At 37.8% G+C, this 23,442-nt stretch overlaps 3 protein-coding genes across 6 annotated transcripts; 1 reads left to right on the forward strand and 2 right to left on the reverse strand.

The window, feature by feature from the left end:
* Positions 1–784: 784 nt before the first annotated feature.
* On the reverse strand, positions 785–1,981 carry LOC118739503 (hydroxyacylglutathione hydrolase-like protein). Its single transcript, XM_036470867.1, has one exon. The coding sequence runs from the start codon at positions 1,501–1,503 to the stop codon at positions 871–873; it is 633 nt and encodes a 210-aa protein (XP_036326760.1). The 5' UTR covers positions 1,504–1,981; the 3' UTR covers positions 785–870.
* A 419-nt stretch (positions 1,982–2,400) lies between these two features.
* Positions 2,401–4,234, reverse strand: LOC118739501 (hydroxyacylglutathione hydrolase, mitochondrial). 4 transcript variants are annotated; one of them, XM_036470863.1, is made up of 3 exons: positions 3,689–4,029; positions 3,468–3,583; positions 2,401–3,404 (listed from the first exon to the last, which is right to left on the reverse strand). In XM_036470863.1, exons 1-3 carry the CDS (start codon positions 3,861–3,863, stop codon positions 2,679–2,681), a joined length of 1,017 nt encoding a protein of 338 aa, XP_036326756.1. In that variant the 5' UTR covers positions 3,864–4,029; the 3' UTR covers positions 2,401–2,678. The 4 variants fall into 4 exon arrangements, with proteins under 4 accessions (XP_036326756.1, XP_036326758.1, XP_036326757.1 ...); XM_036470865.1 differs by lacking the exon at positions 3,689–4,029 and adding an exon at positions 4,136–4,234 and having other exon boundaries at positions 2,402–3,404; XM_036470864.1 differs by lacking the exon at positions 3,689–4,029 and adding an exon at positions 4,112–4,174 and having other exon boundaries at positions 2,402–3,404.
* A 693-nt stretch (positions 4,235–4,927) lies between these two features.
* LOC118739973 lies at positions 4,928–6,173 on the forward strand. Its single transcript, XM_036471475.1, has one exon. The coding sequence runs from the start codon at positions 5,001–5,003 to the stop codon at positions 6,171–6,173; it is 1,173 nt and encodes a 390-aa protein (XP_036327368.1). The 5' UTR covers positions 4,928–5,000.
* Positions 6,174–23,442: the final 17,269 nt, after the last annotated feature.

The following is a 23,442-nucleotide window of genomic DNA, read 5'->3' on the forward strand; positions in this document are numbered from 1 at the left end:
ACAAAAACTGCTCAACCATATCTTTGGCCGAGTGTTGAGTCAACTCCACCGATCTGAACTTGCAGGAGGCAGGCTAATTCGATTTCAAACGCAACCCTGGAACCTGTTTATGATGTGTAGCTCAATCAATTTTTCAAGGGTATTTAAAAGAAGCGATGAGAGCCTGATTGCTGGGAAGTCCCGGAACATTCATGCACTAATGATAGGGCTGATAAATTACATAGTTACATTTGTTCTTCACAATTTTATGAAATACACAAGTTTTGGTACATGGTTCACGAAACTAACTGCCATTATTCATCTACGGGCCGCAGCCACACATAAATAACAGTATTTTGTGCTCTAATAAACCAACCAATATGTAAATTTTCGCAGATATTATCCAAGATATTATCAAAGGCCTAAATTTCATCCACTGCCATGAAGGTTTTACTCACAGCATTAAGTAGGTGCCAACACTTTTGGTCAATGCTTACTAATAACCCAACAATGCACAGATATTTACAAAACTTGAAGGATATGAAATTAGAAACAATAAACCAGTAAAAACTTAGGCAATAGCAACTGAATAACGCGCTTTTCACTTAAAACTTCAAAAGTCAACTTGTTACGGAACTTCCTGTTCCTGCAGCCACCAGCTGTTTTAATAAAACAGGGCGCCACAAATATAACAATAAATAAAATAAAAAATCTTATGAGCGGCGATCATAAGGAAATTTCAACCTTATGTATTTTGCTTGCAAAAAGTACAACGAATAAGTACAATTTTGTGCAATGCCTATCGCTCACTAGTGTTAAAAAAAGTCAAAACATTCTAATATGTTTATTAGACGAAAATGTTTATCATTCCTTTTTCATTTGATTCGCTCGCTACTTGAACGTGTCTCGCTGTTTGCGCAAACAAAACATGGTGTAAATCGGATCTGTATCGCCAGTGTATTGCTGCACATCCGGATGGTCGACACGCATAAATGGATTCCACAGTCTCTCCTCGCACAGCAGCGATGGCGGAGTAGGCAATTTATTTTCGCGTTGTTTCTGCGCCCAAACTAAACGTGAGTGAATATTTGAATTTTCAGGTTCCACAGTTTCGGCAAAACGCAAATTCAAAATTGTATTCTCATGACCGCCAAATACACGCGACTCTTTGGGAAGTGCACAGAAACGTTTTACGATGGCATACATTTGTTCCGGCGTGCCCTCATCAAAGCCACCGCAGCCACCTTGAAAGAGTGTGTCACCAGTGAAGAGTGCGGGCGGACCACCCGCACCGCACTCCACAAAATAGCAATAATGTCCGACTGTGTGGCAAGGTGTATGCATGCAGTGAATTGTCATCTGGCCCAGCTTTATTTTCTCATCACGCTTAATGCAATGATTTACGGCCTTGATACGCTCATCACCGGCACAGATTTTCACTTCCGGGCACTCGGTGGCCAATTCTGTTGTGCCCCCAGAATGATCCTCGTGATGATGGGTAATAAAAGCGTAGGAAAGTTTCATTTTCTCCTGTTTGAGTACATCAAACAGAATTTTGTTATCGGACAGATCGATGGCAGCTGTACAACCGGTGGGCAAGTCGGTTATCTTCAAAAAGGAAAATAATGAAAATTTGTATTATGTATTTGCAATGACGCCCCGCCGATTTTACCAAATACATGTAGTTGTTCTTGCGTGCGGGTATTATCTTTACTATCATACCCTCACAACGTACGTCCACAATTTTGCTGTGCAGATCAGGAGCAGCGGCTGCCGGCTTAGCTGTTGCAGTATCGGCCCACATACGACGCGCTCGCCACACTATCTTGCGTGAAATTAAGGTAAGCGCAATTAATAGATAATCCAAAATAATACAAACCGTTATTATATATATTGTGGGCTAAGCCACGCCCAAATAGTGAGCACATTTAATTCAGCTAAGTAATTTCTATCACGAAAATTTACAATTTTCAATGTTTAGGCAGAAATCACAAATGGTTTACTTCAATTTTTAATTCAGCTTGAATCATATTGACATAAATACATAAATTCACAGTTTGTTTAACACAATTCATTAACTTGAATTCCAAGTAGCAATAAAAATGAAGTGTGTAGTAATGTTAAGTTAGTTATTAAGAAGAAATGAAGATCTCTTATCTCATACTTGTTGAAAATTTACAAGAAATTCGTTAATTTACTGTGCTATTTAGCACTAAAAGTCCCAAAATCGTATGTAAATAAGATTCTTATAATTACTATACCCCAAAGCATGATAAAAACATAGTAAGGTAGAACCAAGGTGTATTAAACAAGGTGTGATTGACAACTCAGTGCGGCTTTTGGTTGCCAACATTTTAAACTCGTATAAGATTGAAAATAAAAAACTTAAATTGTTCAAAATTGTTGTTGCTTGAGATTGAAAGTTAAAATGTGTGTGTGCGAGTTTGTGAGTAAATTTTGAAATCGAATTGCTAGGAAACGTCAAGAATTTTGAAAGTGCCTCTCAGCGGTTCTACCTTACTAAATTTTTATCATGCCCCGAAGTAATATAAAGACTTCTATGTACATATATATAAACAACCAAACCAACAAAAGATACATAACCCTATATGTAAAAACAAAAATTAAATGTGCGCTTATTTCCACAGTACCACCATCATCAACAGCACTCTTTGTTCTCTTCGCCCTCATTTCCTTCCCTAAGCTTTGAAGTTGTCCTTTTCCCTGCGCAAGCTGCCCATAGTCTTAATGGGATCCTGTTCATTAGCATGCTTTTGCACATTGGCCTCGTGTACACGCATGAATGGATTCCACGACTTCTCCTCGCCAATGGTCGAGGGCACAGTGGGTGATTTGGTAGCGCGGCGTAACTTTGCCCATTCGATGCGCTTTAAAATTTTATCATTCAATGGTTCTACATGACGCGCATATGCCATATTCTGCAATGTATATTCATGACCACAAAAAACTTTAGTATCATCCGGTAAGGAAGACAATTTTTGGCACAATGCCGAGTACATTTGATCGGGTGTGCCTTCAAAGAAACGCCCACAGCCTCCTTGGAATAGAGTATCACCGGTAAAAACGGCGCGGTCATCAGTATTTGACGATTCCACAAAGTAACAAATGTGTCCTGTGGTGTGACAAGGGGTAAAAAGGCAACTCACTTTAAGGTTCCCAATCTGTATGCGATCATCTTGAGACACTTTTTGCGTTAGTGCACCAATGCGATCATCACCACCGTACACTTCCAGCGGCTTGCCATACATCTTAACTAATTTCTCATTACCGCCAGCATGATCCCAGTGATGGTGCGTGGTAAGCACCTTAGTAAGATGCACATTTTCAGCTTGCACAGCAGCTATAACACTTTCCGGATCGACCGGGTCAACAATGGCAGCCTCCTTGGTTGAGTTGTCGATAATCTAGAAAGGAAGCGTTACTTTCAGTAGTGAAATGTTTATTCATATACATATTTGCCCGCTTACCAAATACATGAAATTGTCCTGAAGCGCTGGCAATACCTTCACATGCATGGAAGCCCATTTTAAATCCTCCACAGAGCTATGCATTCTGTTTATACCAACTTTAAGTAACTTTTGTACTGCAAAAGAAAAAAAGACAGCATTTTAGCAAAAATTTTTGGTTCACATAATTACATATTTTATTATCTAATCTATGCAATCAAAAGTCTTAAATAAACAATCACTTTTGATGTCAAAACGTCGCAGCGACATTAATTCCGCGCTATTCCGCTTGATGTTAAGTGCATTTGCACTTGCACAAGCGAGCGGGCGTCCGCCACTGCACACACCTCGAAAATACGCAGCGGTCAGATTGCGTACAACACCCTGCTGTACGTTTCTCCAAGCGTTGGAAAGCATTTATTGTTATAAAATATGTACTACTACTTGATTTTGTGCTTTAATCTAGTTGTGTATATGTAAAATGGTATACTTTATTTTTTTTTTCTTTTTTTACACTATTGTCGCTGCTTTGTGCGCTTTTGTTTTGTGCTTCAAACACGTTTTATTTCAGACTTATTGCAGTTTTCACTATTACTAGTTTATAAAATAGTTAAGCGTGCAGAAAATTATTGAAATTAGAATGAAATTAAAAATTATTACTAAACTGTAAAAAAAAATTAGTTCCGTACTCAGAATTCCGATTAGATTAATTTTGTCGTTGCCGGACAATGAAGGAAATGAAAGTACTTGAAGTTGGTTGCCAAACATGCAACTTTTTACTTTAATTTTCGAATTTAGCTCATATAAAATAAATTACCAAACTATGCAAAATACAAGAAAAAGAACTAACTGTTATCAAAAGATTCACTTTTCCATGTGTTATCTGGGTTTTAGAAAATGTCTTCAATTATTTTGTTATTAAAAGGTGTGGCAGCGCTACATCACAACAGCTGTTTCTAGCGCTGCAATTATAGTGGATTTTTGCCATTTACGCAAGAATTCCTCAAATGAAATTCCTCTTCCGATGTAAAAACGATAGATGGCGCTTTGGTCTCAAAGCAAAACGTAGATAAAATTTCCTTTTCCGATTTCTAAGACAAAACAAACTTACTGCACTTCCTTCTTTTCAATACGATTAAATCCGGAATATTTAATAATCTTTTTTATTGTACGTTATTATAATTTTCTTGTTATGACTATGCATTCTCCGCATTCAAACAACTATTTACAACCGACTTCAAAAAAAGAAGGAGGTTATCAGTTCATCGGAATATTTTTTTTTATGTATGTTACCGCATAACTTTGGACCACGTTAACCGCCCACCCCTCAGGGGTGGTCCCATAGTAATTTTGTTTAGATCCGATAACTGGATCGTGAAGAAAGTAACGATAATCTTAAATTGGATATGAGAATTGAAGTCGGTTTTTTTGCTTAAAAATTATTTACTCACTCCCCCACACACTGCGCAAAGTGATTTGAAGCATAAACGTCGAATCACAAAATATTTTCCATATTTTCTTTCTGCACATTAATAACCCAATAAGTCACAGAAAATGTCCGATTCACCAAACGAACGCAATTCGAACTCCAAGTCGAATCTCATTGAGGTGCAACATGTTGGCGTTACAGCTAAACTTCAATCGCCGCTCAAGAATCTGCTGCAGTCATCATCTTCCTCGACAGAGACTGAAAATGGTCTGCTCTTCAACGAGCGTCATGGCCACAAACACAAGTACAACAAATTCTCCAATGACACCCAAGCTGACACGGAAACGGGCACCGAGAAGCCATCCAAAGTATTGTACGAAATGCGCGCTGTCCGTGAAACATCCACAGCTCATCCGGGCAAACGCAATGCGACGCCTTCGAAAATCGAATTCCAACTATATAAGACGGCTTCAAGACGTGCGCGTCGCACGAAAAGTACGCACGCAACTGGCGTGCAATGCAGCGAAAAGAAAAGCAAGCGCAAACTTTTCGCCGAACGACAGAGTGTCAGCGCCAAGAAAGCAGCTAGTTGTTGCACTTGCTACGCTTACAGCCCACACACCAAAGAGAACACAATCTTCCAGCGACTGCGGAAATCGCTAGATAACATGCGGACAGCGCGGCCGCACATCTCTAAACCGAAAGCGCCCAAATGCAGTGAAATTTTCATTGATCTACCCGAACCTTGCACCAGCAATACGCAACAGCGCACGAAGGCGGACGAGGGTAAGCAACCAGAGCGGGATGTCACACCACCGCCAGCGCGTGAGACGCGCATTGGCATCTATCCCTTCGAACATGGCTGTGCGGAATATTTACGCACAACTGATTGTCATCCACAGATACTGTCCGTAGTGCTGGCCGAACGTGCCACCTACTATGCGACGCGCTTTTGGGCGGAATTCTTCGGAAGTTTACACATAGGTGTCACTTTTGTGGTCACTTTTCTGCTGCAGGCATATCGTTTTGTGCTCTACTCGCTTGTGAATACGCTGGTGGTGGGATTTCTGCATATGACTTCAGATTATTTGATCAAACCGATTTTGACAGTATTCTTCAATGGGTTTCTACAGCCGCCACTTATACTTGTTTACAATATCTTGACATCCATTCGTGATATCCTGGAGCCTGTGGCTGATACAATCAATAATTTCATGCGGCCAGTGGCAACGGTGGGGAAGAGTTTACGCCTGGTGCATGCCAACTACAATACTAAGAAGTTTGAGAAGGAGGTTTGATAGAAGGACTACTTGAAGTAGGAATTTGTTTTGCCAATTTTTATACTGAAAAATACGGCAAAATATATTCAGATTTATTAGCTTTAAAGAAATTGCTAAATAAATTATATTTATTCACATGGTATTCAAAGCATATTTGAACTTTTTTTCCTTTTTTTTATTTTATAAAATATATATGATTATGATGTTATTTAATGATTATTCATTTCCGACCAGTCAGTGTTCCATTCTCAAATATTACTCTACTTGAAATTGTCAACCAAACGAGGGCGGAGCCTTTTCAACTGTTGGTGTGCGAGTCTATCAACAGGAACATCAACCCTCAGTCGAGGGGCACATACATATGTACATAAATATACATGCAATACATAACAACTCACATTCATACTTCAAGCAAAACCCATCCTAAATCCCGTATATAATTTCTGCTTGCCTGCCTGACACTTTACCCCTCCTGAACGCACTTCTGAATTTTACACAAAATTGCCTCATTGCGGTGTCAAATGACAATCAAATGAATTTCAGGCAAAACGCACACCACTGCATTCATCCACATATATGTGTATACATACATGCATACACATAAATACTTCATCTGCTATCGCTACACTATGGATATGTCCTCGCAAATCTTTTTTTTTTTTGTTAATTTTTTGCCCTCCATCATTATTTGCCGCTACAACATCCGGCGCAAAGCAACCTTATGAAATTATTAGTGTTTGTAATTCTACTGAAATTTAGCCACAAATCACAACAACGCAGCTTGCCGTTTATGTAAAAGAAGAAAAAACGTTTGGTGTAATGATTTATTTTGCTCTTTTCGTTGCCTACCACCAGCCGTTTACGCTAGATGCATACTTTCTACCGCCTCACGTCCTTTTCTTTAGAAAAGCTTTAAGGGGGGGTTGAGCTCGGTTGATAAGCACTTCTTTGTTGGCTGTTCCTAACATACTGTGACACCAGCAAGCAAGCAACATATGCCAGCAAGTTATCGCTCATTGATTGAAATAATTACCTCCCCGGAGAGTTGTAAACGTTTGTGTGGCTGTAATTTAATTTCGGTGCCATGCTTTGGGTAGAATGTGGTATGTAGGAATTACAGGAGCTCTTGTGCTGATATTTTACTTTAATTTAAATAAATAAGATAACGGGTTGTCAGACACCTCATTTCGCACATGGAGAACACAGGTGTATGAGAACTTATTATGCCTTGGTCACACTTAGCGAGTAAAGTGGCAATATAATAAGATAACACTGTGCCGAAAGAGTTGTGTGGGCGAGTAACTGTTTTTACGTATCGAATCAGATTAGTTTTGATGCAGTGATTGATTGAAATGGATTGCGCAGGACGAGATTATAATATAATTTTCCTTTTCTCATTTTTAATGCAAACACAAAAAATACACAAAATAAACTAAACTGCGAGAGCTTCGTCAAATATGACGAGCGAGTGCGTGAATCGCTGTGGGAGGGGTGAAGAGGGAAGCGGGGAAGTATTTTTGTGATCATACTGCAACTGACTTTAAGCTTTGAAGGCAATTTTAAAAGTCAAGGTAATTATTTTCTTCAACGAGACTACATTTGCTGAATTTTCTATCTCAAAGGTTTTAAAATTCTGAGCGGGGTTTAGGTTCCGTTCAACGGTTCGAGAATTAAAAAAATCTATGTGTATTTTTCTTATTTTTCTAACCAAAAATTGGTCTAAACGAACATTAAACCTTTATAAAAACGGGTTATGTTTTCGGTTCGGATCAAATATTTGTGAAAAATTTCGGTTCTGCGCCTCTGTGTTCTGTGTGGTTCGGTTCTAATAAGTAGAAAAAGCCGCTCAATCCCACTCAAACCCGATTCACGTCTCTGGTACGAGTAATAACTACGTATTTCTTTCGCCACTCCCCTATTATACTATTTAAGACAATAAAAGAAAATTATTTTAAAAATAAAGTGCGCTTCAAACCAAAAGTAATGGTAATAAGGTCCAGAGAACGGCCCCAAGCAGTTGGTAGGCTTAAATTTAAAAAGCCATTTTCCCAATGTCAGGCAACCTGATTTCTTACTTCACAACGTACATAGTGTATATGTATGAATGCATGTATGTATGCATGAAAGTACTACATATCCCAAATCATAATTTTGACTCTGGGATGCCTGGCCACCAAACCAGAAATTCTCTGGCACCATATGGCGTTTGAAATAATTGTTCAGTCAAATAAATTTCACAGGTTTTTACAACTAATTAGGCACTTGCCTATCAACGAAACCAAAAAATACGACAACAACAACAAAACATATGGCATGCAGTCTTGAGAGAAATGCTACAAACGAAGCGCCATGACTTCGGAAACCAAGCATGAAAGTACATAAACGTTGGTATGTATGTACTTCCATATGTACATTAGGTTGCCTCCCCAAAAAAAAATTGTAGATTTTCCAAGCAAGTTAGCAATAAATGTAATAAGAACACTTTTGCAAAAAATAGGATATATTTAGAAATCCCATATTTGCGGTCAGCTTTTATTCATATTCGAAACGTCTATGAAGAACCTACATATTGAAAAATACTTCGGTACTTTTTGAAAAATGAGTTGCCAAATGGCACTGAAATCGAGATATATACAAAATAATGATAAGAAATGCTTCTGTAAAAAGTGGACCCATTAGATGGCGCTGGAGTCGAAATATTTAGAAACCTCGTATTTATGGTCGCTTTGGGTCTATGTTGATGTAGTACGAATTTACTTTTTAGATAGCTAAATAAGGGATGCAATATCTGTCCATTCAGATATCCTAGGCACGGGTCACGCGTGCCATCCAGGTGGCAGCACGAAATCTCGCTCAAAGACCTACACAGAATAAACTAGTCTTTATATTCTATGGCAGTCAGGCAGCTCTCAAATTTTTACAGTCACTTAGACAATGCAAACTCCCTTACGGATTGCCGTACATCTATTATCTGGTCTGGTCTATAAATCTGGTTATTAAATGGAATTGCAGAAGTGACGAATTTGCAGTGAAAGAAGACTTTAGGGATATGAATGGCCCCATTTGCATGATGTTTAAGAGATCGCACGGCTGTGTAATATGAACTTTTAGAACATTTTTTATGTTTGCAGTTATTGCATGGCTTATAAAATTTGAGTGAAATAAGTGCAAGTTCTAAGCGGATAAAAGATCGCATTGATTTTTTAATAATATAAACATGAATTTATTTTGGAAGGAAATGCGCAAAACCGTTGGCAAAAAAAAATTAAAAAAAACAACGCAAGTTTTATATAAAAAATCCGCTTAAAACTTGCACTTAAATTTTCTACTAAAGTTTCATAAGCGGTGTATGTAACTACATACCCAAAATTTTCTAAAAATTCTGATTAAACAGTTGGAAATTTTGATGAAAATGTGTTGAGTTTTTCTAAATCTGTATAAAGTTTTAAAGTTTGATTTGTAGACTTCTAAACAGTATTTGAACGGATTTGTAAATATTTTCTCAAATTACTGAATCGATCGAGTTGAAAGATAATAATAATCTCTTCTTTAGTACACAAACGATTTTTTATTTAGATGTTCGGATATGCAAAAAATCCGTATAGCCCAGCCTTAATACATATACATACACACATACATATAATCATATATATTTGGATTTTCTGTAGGTATATTTATTCAGAATGATGCGATTTTTAGTGCAATACAAGCGCTATTTTTTCCGAAAAAATTACATCGACGTCGACAATCATAATAGGGCCGAATAACTCAGCCATATTTTTGGCCGATTTGCCTTTCCGACGTTTTATCAGAAAGAAATGCAATTCTTATCGCTACTAATTTTGAGCTATAGTCAAAAATATATTTTATGATTCCGTTAAGAAAATATGAAAATTTTTCTCCCACAGCCAGCGAATCATCCTAATGTATACACATAGCCTTCGAAAGGGGTATAAACAAACTAACAAAAACAACAAGCAACGATAATTTAGTTGTAAAACGACTCCTACGCGACGAAACAGCGGTCCACAAGCGCGTTGCCAGGGAGTTGCAGCGCTAGGCAACAGCTTGATGCATGCAGTGATTTATGTTGGGGGTGGAAGAAGAAGGTGGCGATGTGACATGACGCTGAGCACGGCTAATATAGACTTTTGGTGTCCACTTACATGCATTTCCTATCCCCTTGCAGTGGTAGTTGTTTTTTTTTTAATTTGTACTTTTTAGTTTTGAAATCAAAGAATTTGTGAATACTTAGATTAATTCATAAAAAACTATTTTTTATACGACTACAAACCACTAATATGTAATTAACTCTAATTGTATTCAACTCCACTGAGAGTAAGTGATTGATTGAGAGGGTTGAGCAGAGGGCACATTTATGCTATGGTTCAATTATAAAAAACCGCTAATTTTGGGCGACTGTACATATGTATACATGCCTGCGGTGTGATAAATTATGCCTTAGGGAAGTACATAGTGGAAGTGCTAAAAGCGAAAAAATATAAAATAAAAAAGTTACGGTCTGCAGAGAAAACTCAGCGAAAGGCTTTTCAGGAAACAGGAAATTGTGACATTAATCTTCGAAACGGGAGATTGTTAAGATATGGCTAGCTGTGAAAAAAAACCCAAAAATATAAGATATCGAAAGTAAAATGTATTTTGTGATCACTGATTTTCAAGAAGAAATATTTCTGCACATTAATCTGCATCTTTGCATACAATATAATCCAGTAGCCAAAATACTTCCACTTTCAGCCTAATGATAGCTATCAGCACCACAGTTATTTTCATTGTGAAACGAGAAAGTAACAGCGTAAGCCATGTCTGCAAAGTAATAGATTACGGCTCTTATTTATCAGCTCTACTTTAAGACTGATCGAGCGCTCTGATTGCATTTTTCACTTTTCAACTATTCAAACTCCTTTCAGCGCTGTTTGTGTAGGTAGCGAGAACTTAAGTTTTAAAGAAATTTTACTTGTCATCTATTGAGTTGTCAACGACAATCGGTTGTTGGCCATTGTTAAGGTGTGATGATCCTGACTGATACGCAAATCCAGACGCGTCTTTTGTGTTTTCAAATGAATTCTCTGTAAAAAGTCATAAAGCGAGCAGGTTTTTACTAATATTTATTTATGGATTTTCTTTGATAATGAGCAGTTCATCTCAGGTCGATTTGTTGTATTAAATGCCTCAGCGCTGCTCCGTTTTTCAATTGCAAATGATTCGAAGAGAGTAATAAGTATGTAAAGTAAATAAGTATGTAAATTAGAAAAAAAAGTATCTTCAATTTTTTCGTTAATGTTCTATTCGAATCGTATGAGGGGGGGGGGGGGGGGTTGCAACTTTTGTTTCAAATTCATTAGTTTTAAAATTACCAGTAGTACAAGGTGATTCAATAAGACCTCAGATGTTCGCAATGTGGTCATTGTTTCATGCCCCGTGTGGCAAGTGACGCCTCCGGTTAAAACCACATATTTTCCAAGCCCATATCATTTAATTCAGGCCATAAAAAGTTTGTTACTATGTTATAATAACGTCCTGTCACCGTAACCGCGTTACCAACATTTTTTTCGAAGAAGTCTGATAACTCCGCCGGCTCAAAAACCGCACCAAACAGTGACTCGTTGTGGGTGTATAACTTCTTCTTGCAGGTGATGCAGTTTTTTTTTAAATCGTCATCACTTTTATGCGTTGTTCAACTGAGTATCGCTCCATAACTAAGTTTGCCAAACCTTCAGTACAAACCCAGTGGGAAAATGTAATGTATAGTAATCGAAGAAATAATCAGTAAAACAACCCTTCTCACATTCGAAAATGCATTTCTTTCCCCACGGCGATGTCCTAAGAAAAGTAGGGCATTAAATTTTTCTTTACCTAGTATCAAGAAATTATTGTGATTTAATATGAATTTATTGGGACTTTTTGGATACATTAGAATGCTGATTACATAGTTAACAGTAATAGAATCGAGAACTCATAAGAAATACATTACACTATTTATAACGCATGTAATGCATTACTACTTTTGCGACTGGGAATTGTCTGAATGAAATTAAAAAGAACATTAACATAAGACAAATAATTGCAGATAAAGATCTACATCACCATTGTATCACCCTATATTAGAAGTCCCAGATACCAAAAAAACTTCATCCAACTATGTAGTTCAGTTCTGCAGCTCTTATTATCTTCTCCTAAATCAGTTTAAAGAAATCACATTAAAGGGGTTTCGCTCTGTCCGAAACCCCGTTTGGTGGCAAACGGCTCGGAGAGGTATTGCTTAACGTCATTTTACACAATGCTATCAGTTTCTTACTCGCCGACTACCACACGGTTATCACCTCTAACCAGTGCACCTGAAAGAAATACGCTGATATACATACTAGGGTGATATTCTCGATGAGACAATACTGCACAGTGTAGTGTGTGAAGAACTCGCCATCCTAACGGAGTACATTTCTCTTCGTTTATGGATCGCAGCAATCAACACCATCCGTTATAATTAAATTGTTAAATTTTCAATTATCTGGTCTGAGGCTGGTCGCTCTTACGGGGGGTTGAATACCTTGGCTCATCGCGTTTCATTAGTTCGGATAGAACCATCTCTTGCATACCCAGCAAAACTAGGTTTCTGTTTAGACGGTGGACTTAATACTAGCCTGAAACAGAAGGATACAGAGATAATCCCTGTTGGCGCTTACTAGACATCTGGAACGAACAACGATTGGTACGTTCACCAACATACATAAATAGGGCTCAATCGTCAAAACCAAACTCCAAAGTTCAAATGGTTGATGGTTTTTAATAAAACATGGTCCATAGAGTGGATGATGAAAACACTTAGGCAGTAATAACCTCACCCGAATTTAGATTAGACACATATGCATCTAATTTTCAGCTTCAGGCTTCTGTTCACGCAAACAAAATTTACAGCCTTCCTTACCATTTTGTAATACAACACCTTTTTCACCCCCTCCAACAGGCTGCATTGTGAGCATTAAATCTATGCCTTAGAAATAAAATAATTCACACAACACTTGCAATCCTGACAATATGTCACACATTGTATTTGTTGCAAGCAATCGCGTGTAATTGCGTGTAAAAATGCGACGGCAACTTTAACCTTTCCAAAAGGTTGTACAACCTTCTAACCCGTGTTGTAACCACGAGTGAGGAGAGCAAAAAAAAAAAACAAAGGATAATGAAGTGAAAAAACTAAAAGTGATAAAAGTGAAAAGGTGCAGACATAATTTGATAGACAGGACAACCAGACAGACGCTGGGCAAATGAGCACAAAATAGGCGCTTACTAGACACAACAACAAACAAGTTACCTTTTCTTCTCTCAATTCAACTTTCACTTTCGCACGCAAAACAACAACAATAAATACTTCATATGCAGTATGCATGCTGATTTATATGAACCCACTCTTTAGCGACTAGGGACGTCACTTATTGTCTGCTCTATTGACAAATCCTGACAATTTGACACATTACGAGCGATGTGTGCTTTGTGCGCATTGTAGCATTGTCTGTATTGTGTGTTCGCCACTAAGTGTGACTCGAATAGTGAAGTGGCAAAGGAAAGGTGTGAAAATTGTGCATTTTTGTATGGTATTAAAGCAATAAAAACAAATGAATTCGAAAAGTGAAAAATGTTGCATATTTCACTGTTCACAACAATGCAAAAATCAAAGCGAGAGCACTTTACTAAAACTTCATTGTGTAAATATGCGCTTACCTATGTATATTCGTGTGCTCTCAAAATCGCAGAAAAGTACTATTTTTGACAAATAATATTTTCATGGGAACTACTTGTTAAAAGTCATTAGCATTTGCGAATGCATGTCTGCACTCCCGAAAACGCAGTCGATACATATGTATGTATGGATTTTCATTGTTGAAATCATTTGCGGTTTGAGCCTGTCTATGCAAACAGAATATTTATTGTCTGAGTTGTTTTATCACTGCCTTTTATTGTTTGTTTTTGTATTCCCAAATGTTTGCCTATGTTATTGTGCAGCATTAGTAAGGATTGCGTGCATTTTCCCAGGATTAGTAAGTGCAATTTGTCATCAAATGCATGCAAACACTTTAAGCATTTCAGCCATTCATCGAGCGATCAAGTCAGACAGAATGCACATTTCATTGACTTCTATCCGCTTATGTTGTCTACAAAACATTTTTTCAATGGCGTGATAAAGCAATTTTACGCAAAATTGGTGCTACACTAAATTATACCAAGAAAAATGCATTTACTTATGCATACACCAACACACTTAAAATTAAAACTCAATGGCTACGCTTGCAAAACAAAAAATGACCGAAATGGATTGTCTTTTATGCAGAAACACCATTAGGTTTCCAATGATTTCCAATTCACTGGAAATGCTCAGCACTTCATTCATAAAATAAACGCTTAAATTTATAAACATTTCTTTGCTATAAAATAAACAATAAACCGCGCAAGTGTTGTACAGTAGATATTAATAACAACAACAACAAAAATAAACAAACTAGAGAAATGTAGAAACTATAAAAATCAAGTGAATAATGAATCGTTTTGTAATATGTGCCCATAATAAAATTTCATGACCCTACCAACCACCGCCCCCACCCTCCTATTTTTTTCTTATTTATGAGAAATATTATATCCAATTTTTATAGAAATTTTAAAACTGATTTAGGGTTCGCAAACTGTCATTTTAGGTCATTATTATTTTTCATTCGATTTTAAAAATCAAATATGTTTCGAAAATGAGAATATGTTCCGAAATAGGCCTAAAAAAATAGCTCGATTTTCCATTTTTTACCATGGTAGACAAAATTAAATTACATTTGGGTGTAATATGAAATCAGGGGGAACGGTTTTTATCCGATTTGAAAAATTTTCAAGGTAGTGCCTAACGATTGCCAAGAGATCGGTGGGATAGATTTTGAGTACACATATATGTACATACATATATGATAAATAAGTGGGCGCTGCCTCGCCCATTTACTAATATAATTTAAATCCAAATTTTTGCTAAAGAACGAATTTCTCAGCCGCACAGCACAAAAGATGTAAAGGTCCACCTTATCAGCTGGCAGGCTACAGCAGCTTTGCTGTTTTTTAGTCGAGTAATTGCTATTCGTAGCTCGTCATAGTCAGGCGGTGGAACATCGACTCCGTCATCATCTACTGAGGGCTCGCGTTCGTCTTCTCCACAACTTTCAGTGCTGCTACCATTCAGCAGGGTGGAAAAGTGTTCCCTCCATAATTTAATTACATTCTGGACATCGGTCACTAGTTCGCCATTGTTATTCTAACAGGAGTCCTCTGGTAAAATTTTCAGGCGTTTTTTCTATTGGCCAACACCTCAAGCTCTTCGCACTCACGTATTTTGGACTCTCTCTCTCTCTTCTTATTGCAGCAAATATGTCTCGCATCCCTCTTCAGTTCCCAATAACGGTCACACATAGCTTGCGTTGCGCCCGATCGCAGCGTGGCCCTGTAGACGGCATCTTTTTCCTCTGCAGCTTCTTGACACTCCTCATCCTACCAGTTGTTCTTTCGGGCTCGCTGAAATCCGATTACTTCTTCGGCGGCGGTACGATATGAGCGGGAAATGTGGTTACGCTCTGGTTGAAGAATGCGTGTGAGGGCAGATGTGAGTTTGGAGGGCGAATGCATTGGCCATCTGCTGTGATTGCAGCTTTTCGACGTTGAGCTTTCTTTGCATTGTTAGGCGCACATTTTTTGCGGCACAGAGGCGTGTGTGTATCTTGGCTGCGAGTCGATATTTGGGCCTCAGAGTGTACGTAAAATACTGTACGCGTGCCTTCTGTCTATCACAACATGATCGATTTGGTTTCTCGTTTTTCGACAGCCACGTAGCTTGATGGATCTTTTTATGTTTGAACCTAGTGCTGCATACTACCATATTTCGAGCTCCGGCGAAGTCGATTAGCCGCAGTTCGTTATCGGACGTTTCGTCGTGAAGGCTGAATTTTCCGTCGGTTGTTCCAAAGATTCCTTCCTTACCCACCCTGGCATAGAAGTCATCAAGCACAATTTTGATATCGTGACGGGGATAGGCGCTTCGTCCTTCTCTTCCGCAGGGGCATGGGCGCAACTGAGAGAGATGTTGAAGAATTTTGCTTTGATGTGGATTGTAGCTAGACGCTCGTCCACCGGGGTGAACGACAGTACTCAGCGACAAAGTCTCTATCCCACCACAAATCCAACACCGAATTTGCGCTCCTGTAGTATCGTCGCAAGGGCGTAGGCATTTTTTGGCTTACGCATTTTTTGGATGGCGGTGATGTCAGCTTTTGTCTTTAAGGGTCTGGACATTCCAGGTGCATGCCCTCAAATCGTAGTCCTTTAAACCTTTGCCGTGGTCGTCATCAGATATTCGATTATCAGGATTATCCGGATAGCGAAAAAATCCGGATAGAACCCCCAGCCCTAGTTCTGAATTGTACCATACATACATACATATATATTAATCGGTTAATTACCAAAGGGAATAAGTCAACATATTTTCGATATGGAAAATTTGATGTAGTTAAACACACCTCCATTAAACGAACTGAACTGCATCAAAATTTTCATATCGACAAAATTCTGACTTATTCATTTTGGCACTTAACCGATTAATATGTATTTATACACATACTTATGTACATATGAAGTATGTAAATACATACATATGTGTATACCTTTTTGGGCTTAACGGGGGGACTTCAAACCAACATTGATACAGAAGGAAATGAAACTTAGCAACGGAACTTACGATAACTGTTGTGGTATGAAGGAATGGAAACGACTGAAAAAATTGTTTATTTAGAAAACATTTAATTCAAATATTTTTATACATATAAATAAAACTGTTTATGCATGATTATGAATTACTTGCATACATACATACATACATACATACATATGCTTATTTGGATATTCCCCCACTTTAAAATCAAGAATGCAATGTTTGAAGTTTGCATGAAATGGACACCGGCGAGACAAGCGAATGAAGACACAAGCGCGATTGCCGCTGCAATAAGCATAACATTAAAAACACATACATACACATATGCAATTATATACATAATAAAATTATTTATGTGTATATAATTGTATGTAATATTAAATTCGTTAACCTCAGCATTGACAGGAGTGTGGGAACCATAAACTAAGCAGAAAAATAATTTTTGTTTTATTAACAAATACCAGCTCAAAATCGCGTGGTGCAACACTGGACTGTGAGGGTTGGCCATTTTTTACAACAAAAAAAGTTTGCGCAGGTTTTCTTAAAATAATTTGTTGTTTTATATGTTTATATTATTTTCATATTCATACATATGTAAATGTTAGCACAATATGCAGGTCCAGTTTGTTTTGCCGCCTTTTTGCTTGACACAGCTGATTTGCTTGCACACGACAACCGATATATTTTTAATTATTGTCTTACTTTTATTAAATACGCAGTAATGATTGGTAGGTACTCGTATATATTTAAATAGCTTTGATTTTTTTTTTTTTTTTTTTTTGTTTTTATCGAGTCTTGTAGACATGACCCATTTAGTAGAAAACGTATATGACAATCATGGCATTGACATTCGTTAATGAGACTACAATTAACCACATAACTTATGGAAGTAAAATAATTGGTGCGCCCACATTGCCGATTGTAAACAAATTAGCACAAATTATAAAGCGCACTGAACAGATTCGCATTGGAGGCGACGAGACTTGCTTTCAAAAAATACAGAATTCAGAGGCCAGAACGGTTTTCAATTCTTCTAATTTTATACGCAAAGGCTCGCCTATAAAAGCCTGAATTCGCTAATCCCTAAATTTTCACCTTTTCTAGCCTCTTCATGGGAGCGAAACCCTCTTTGCTTAAATAACAATCGTTGCCATAGAACCACTAGTTCGTAATCGAAGATTCTTCTTTTATACCTTCGCATCAACAAAGAACACGTGAAATAAAGTGTTAATCCCATTAACTGACAGGCGTGTTGCATTTGCGGTCAATTTGTCCCGTTGAAATTTCATTAAACTAATAAATTGTAGAAACAATTTTAAGCTCAAACATGCAACCAATTAGACAAGAGCATGGAATTAACCAAATTTTTTAAGGGCGTTGCCAGTGGTGATGAAATTAAATAAAAAGGGGTGAAAATGCACAGCCAACACATTTTTTAAAGGGGGCTTCAAGGGTGAGTGGCTTATACGCATCGCCTTTCGAGAAAAGTTTAAGATATACTACATTAGACTGTGCCACCTTAAAAGCAAACAAAACAGGTCGACGTACACTCCTGAGTCTAAAGTATTATTGCAAGGCAACTTTGAAAAAGAATATTTTTGGTCGAACCATTACATTTTACATTTTTCGGTAACACCTACATATGTACATTCGGCAATCATTTTTTTTTTATATTTCTACTGGAATTATCAAAATACTTCCTTAGCAAAGTTTAATGATTTCTGGAGAGCTATAATTTACTGTGGTACTTAAGGGTGGTAGGTACTAGTTCGGGGTATTTAAGAACAATGAACATTGGAATACAAAAATTGGCAAACTCTGTTACTCTTCAGAAGACTTCAAGGAATAATATCCAATTGTTTATTTAACCATTTTTAATATGTATTTTTTTTTATGGGTCCGCCAAAACCCCCAAAAAAAGCAATAGGGGGACCCGTACAATAAAGGAATGATTTCGGATGCTTTACCATTTCTACGAAAAATTTTTTCCCCATATTAAATACATTGGAAACTTTGAGTAACCCCTAAATATTTTTTTATTTAATCAAACAGGGGTATATTCTGTTTGATATAAAGCCATCCTAGGAGGTTAGAGCATAAATATTCTGACTTTACTTCATTTTGACCACCCTAATGTATGTACATACTGTGCACTTTTATACAATTTACTGTATCTTAGAGAATATTGTATAGTTATATTAGTTGTTTTTCTTTTTCTGTCTTGTCCGACTCTTCTTAACCTCAAAATTCGAATAACTTTTAAGCGGCTTAACTGCTTACAGCCGTCATTGGCATTCAACGAGATGAGCAAACAGGTATCCACCCCAGCTACGTATGTACATATGTATATAGTAGTTGTTGCATAAGTTGTGTGCAGTCCAAAAGCCAGTCAAATTTTCCAGTCAGTTTTATGAACTCCTAATCCTCATAATCGCCTACATAATCATCCCTAATTTGAGCACTTCACTATTGTCCACGCTCCATTAAATTCCTGCAATGCAGCTAAAACTGACACAGAGTAGTTGCTAGATCCCTGCTCAATGTTTTTATGCACAAACGAATCCACTTTTTTATATTTTATTGTTATTTTTTTTAATCCTAGCAACTTCTTTCCACGTACAGCAAGTACTTCATTTGTTATTGTTTTCAGCCTGGCAACACCTTTTATTGTCACCTTTTTGTTTGTTGAATATTACACAATTTTTCAGTAGCAACTCATTGCTGTGCTTTGTTCTCTATTTCTGCTCTTATTTTTTGTATTGTTGTTGCTGGCTTTCATTCACACTACGCTAGTGTGATTTTTTGTGATCTTTCAAATTCGTCAGGCTAAATGAAATGTTCACAAAAACAAAATCTGAGCAGAAAATTCCTTAATTGAAATTTGATGCTATTAGGTTGCAGCGCACAAGCAACTATTCAACCAAACAAACAGCCAACCAACCAACCAACTAACCAGCCAACCAATGATGAAGCACCCGCTTGCAGTGATTTTTGATGAGTGAAGAGGTGCTTCGTCGCATTGACGTGGAGAATTGCGTCTATGACGTTTCGTAGTGCGCAACTTTTGTTGTCACTGTTGTTCTTGCTGTTGGGTGTTTGTGTCTCATGTTGCAAATGTCAGCAATTGTTCTAGCGTCACGTGATGATGGAGGAATAGTGAGAAATGGATGGAATGTGTTTGCTCAAGATAGTATGTACATATGTATGTACATATCGTTACCTTAATATAGAAAGGCCCTATCTATAGTTTTGGTTTCTTTATGGGGTGATGAAAAAAGTCTGTAGAAATTCAAGTCCTTTTGCTGCGAATTTCTTTTAAAGGCTGTTTTTGTTGAAGAATGTAACTAATTTTATGCTGTATTAGTTATATTTTTAGTGAATAATCGCCAGACATTTCAACAGAGCTGGATTTGAAAAGAAAATGAGTTAGGGCCTTTCTATATTAAGGTAACGATATGTAACTAGGTATTTCTGCTACTTAGAGAATTTAATTATTCTTTAAAATCAAAAAACTTCTGAAGAATGCATAATTAGCAGAAATAAATCTATCTTAATTTTTTTCTAATTAAAAAATGGTAACTTGTTTGATGCAACATTGACAATTTTTAAATTTAAATTGCATGAAAATGTTTGTAGTTGCTTGATTGATTGGAGTGGTTTTGTCAGTCTTTTACCGGTCCTTTCGACATGCACAACCACAGAGCCCTAGTTTTAAGTGGGTCATATGCGTGTCTGGTAATCCTATACGATCCTGTACAGCTCCATTTCGGCTTATCTTACGAGCGGTTAATTTAATAATTGTGAGGCGACCCTTCCTACCCGCTGTATTCTTCGCATATACATATCATATATAGAACTGATCAGAAATTGGGTCCAACTCGCTTCTACAGCCATCCACAAGTTACGATCTAACCGAGGAGGAGGAGAGCTGTAGACCGCCTGGCTATTTAAGAAAATGTTCAACATGTCTTGTAATGTAATGTAAATGTTTTGGGTGTAACGGAAAGGGACACCGCCACCTATAAGAACTTTTGTATCCCTGTCATGGTTCCTTAACCTGACGGTCCATGATGTTATTAGCCTCCTTTATAAATGCTAAAAGTTTCTTCGTAGACGAATTCCTAACCTTAGAAGAACTGAAGCGTTGCAGTCTTAGTCTGGCCAATGCAGGACAGTCACACACAATGTGCTCTGACGTCTCCTTCTCTTCAAGGCATAGACGGCAATCCGTCTCTGTGGAAATACCAATCCGGTGCATGTGAGAACGCAGATGATTATGGCGCGTCAGATAGCCAACAAGTAACTTGATATCAGCTCTGTTCATAAGATGTAATATATCTTTCGTAGCGAAAGGATAACCAAAAAATTTGCCTATCTAAGGTCACCTACCTCTCGCCAGTGCTTACTGCGTTCTGAGTTTACCCCCGATTCTATTTTAAGCCTCGAGGAGGACCAACTGAGGCGGCCCCACTAGTACAGACGATGAGACTTCCATTCACAATTCGTCGGCGGCCTCGTGACCCAGGATCCCGCAGTATCCTGGTACCCAGCATAGTAATATCGTGTTTCTTGCTAACAAGAGTTGAATAGTATCAAGGCAATCCTTAACGAGTCTGGAGGTGAACGTCCTATTGGAAAGGTCCTTTATGGCCGCCTGGCTATCTGAAATTCCATGTCTTAGATAGGAGTCTCTTTAGAATGGTACTGTGCTCGAATGGCCTCTGAATGAAGTAACTTGAAGCCTACAATCTGATTGCGCTGGCAGTTTTCGATACAAATATCTAACAGTACTCGTTCATAAGACTGAAATCATTACGACGAAGTACTCGAAAGCATCGAAAACTTTTTATATCATTGATAAACTGATGATCTGACTGATGATGATGATAAAATCTACAGAGAGCTTTGAAGAGTTCCGCCCGCGGGTGCAGTTTTTAGCATAACTGGGCTAAGTTAAGGCAGAGGGACTTTAGCAATTCTTTCGATTTTCTTCGATGCCTTATTAGACAATTCAGTTGTTTCCATTTCTAGGTAGATGGTCCGCATCAAAATGCTCTTTCGCTATGGTTTCGGTTCCTAGACATTGGGACCTTCTTGCCAACTGCATAGCCGACGACCTGCCAAGGAGAGGGACGGAAATATCCGAAGCCAACTCTGCTGGAGACGCAAACACAGCATAAAGGCCGAAGTCATCAAGGAGTTTAACACCAGGTGGGTTGTGGAAACTACCTTTCATACTAGCAGGCGAATTTGGCCAAAAGTCGATGTAAACCGATCCTTAGCTCTCACTCGGTTTAACCGCTCTTCTCTCAGAGTAGTAGTGGGGGTAATTACCGGACACTGTCATATGGGCACGCTTGGAAGGAGTTGGGATATCCAACCAACGATTTTTGTCGCAGGTTCAGAGACGAGGAAGAGGTAGAGAATATCGAACACTATCTCTGACACTGTCCTGCCGTGCCACAAGTACTTTTTCGAATGCTTAGCCGACCTGAACTCAACAAATATTCACAAATTTTTGTGCTATATAAAACGCACTCCGCCAGTGGTATCACAACGGCCTTTTCATCCTACGTGTGCCTCCGTGCTCCTGCACGCTTCCAACAATGGTTCATAAGATTTTTGCTGCCGCGTATTCAAAATCAACTTCGATTAGATGCAACGGATGAGACTATTTTAAGACCATCTCTGGCCTTAAAGCTGGCACATTATGTGGCCTCCGTTTGCTCACAACCTCACTGCGGCTACGACCCAAATGGCCTCCACTGTTTGCAGAAGCTTCACATAGCAATAAAAACACTCTCCCACACAAACGGGTAAACAATTAACTTGAGGAGGATATTGTTCTTGCAGCCTCGGCGTAGTTCATCACTACGAAAGGAAAAAAACCCCAAAGAACATTATGAAAGGGACTTATTTATGTGGGTTCTTCGCCCATTTACAAATACAGTGACTCAAACAAGTGACCACGTGTTGATTTTTTTTTTTTGAATATTCACAATATTTTTCAAGAAATTTTTGTTTAATATTGTCCAAGCCATATAAAAAAGTTTCAAACTGTATACATAATTTGGGATAATTCAACGAATTTTCATCGAAATTCGAACTTTTTTATCTGAATCCTTCCATTTTTGGGTATGCAGATTTATAGCCCATACAATTTTAGTGTGATAAAGTACAAGTTTCAAGCGCCTAAACGATCGCGTTGATTTTTGATAATTTTTTTCCTGATGGATTTTTGAACTTTTTTTCCATATAAGCATAAACTTCTTTTGAAATAAAATGCGAGAGACCGTTCGCAACAAAATTAAAAAACAAAAAATCAACGGTAATTTTTGTAAATTTTATTTGTTATATTAAAAAAAAACGCAAAAGTAGTAACCAACAAAAAAATCCCAAAACTCAACGGGATTTTTTAGCCCGTTGAAGCCTCACTACACTAAAATTGTAAGAACTATAAAGCTGCATACCCAGAAATGTTCTAAATATTCACCTTAAAAATTTTGAGATTTTGATGAAAATTTGTCGAATTTTCCT

This window comes from Rhagoletis pomonella, unplaced genomic scaffold (assembly GCF_013731165.1).
Source record: "Rhagoletis pomonella isolate Grant_MI unplaced genomic scaffold, Rhpom_1.0 Rhpom_scaffold_00005, whole genome shotgun sequence".
Taxonomy (NCBI): Eukaryota; Metazoa; Arthropoda; class Insecta; order Diptera; family Tephritidae; genus Rhagoletis; species Rhagoletis pomonella.

Excerpts from the sequence above, each read along its gene's own strand:
- LOC118739501 (XM_036470863.1), bottom strand. The coding sequence starts at position 3,863 with ATGCTTTCCAACGCTTGGAGAAACGTACAGCAGGGTGTTGTACGCAAT. Across the intron at positions 3,584-3,688 it reads GCGACGTTTTGACATCAAAA|TACAAAAGTTACTTAAAGTT; the intron begins GTGATTGTTTAT and ends TTTCTTTTGCAG. Across the intron at positions 3,405-3,467 it reads AGGACAATTTCATGTATTTG|ATTATCGACAACTCAACCAA; the intron begins GTAAGCGGGCAA and ends CTTCCTTTCTAG.
- LOC118739503 (XM_036470867.1), bottom strand. The coding sequence starts at position 1,503 with ATGAAACTTTCCTACGCTTTTATTACCCATCATCACGAGGATCATTCT.
- LOC118739973 (XM_036471475.1), top strand. The coding sequence starts at position 5,001 with ATGTCCGATTCACCAAACGAACGCAATTCGAACTCCAAGTCGAATCTC.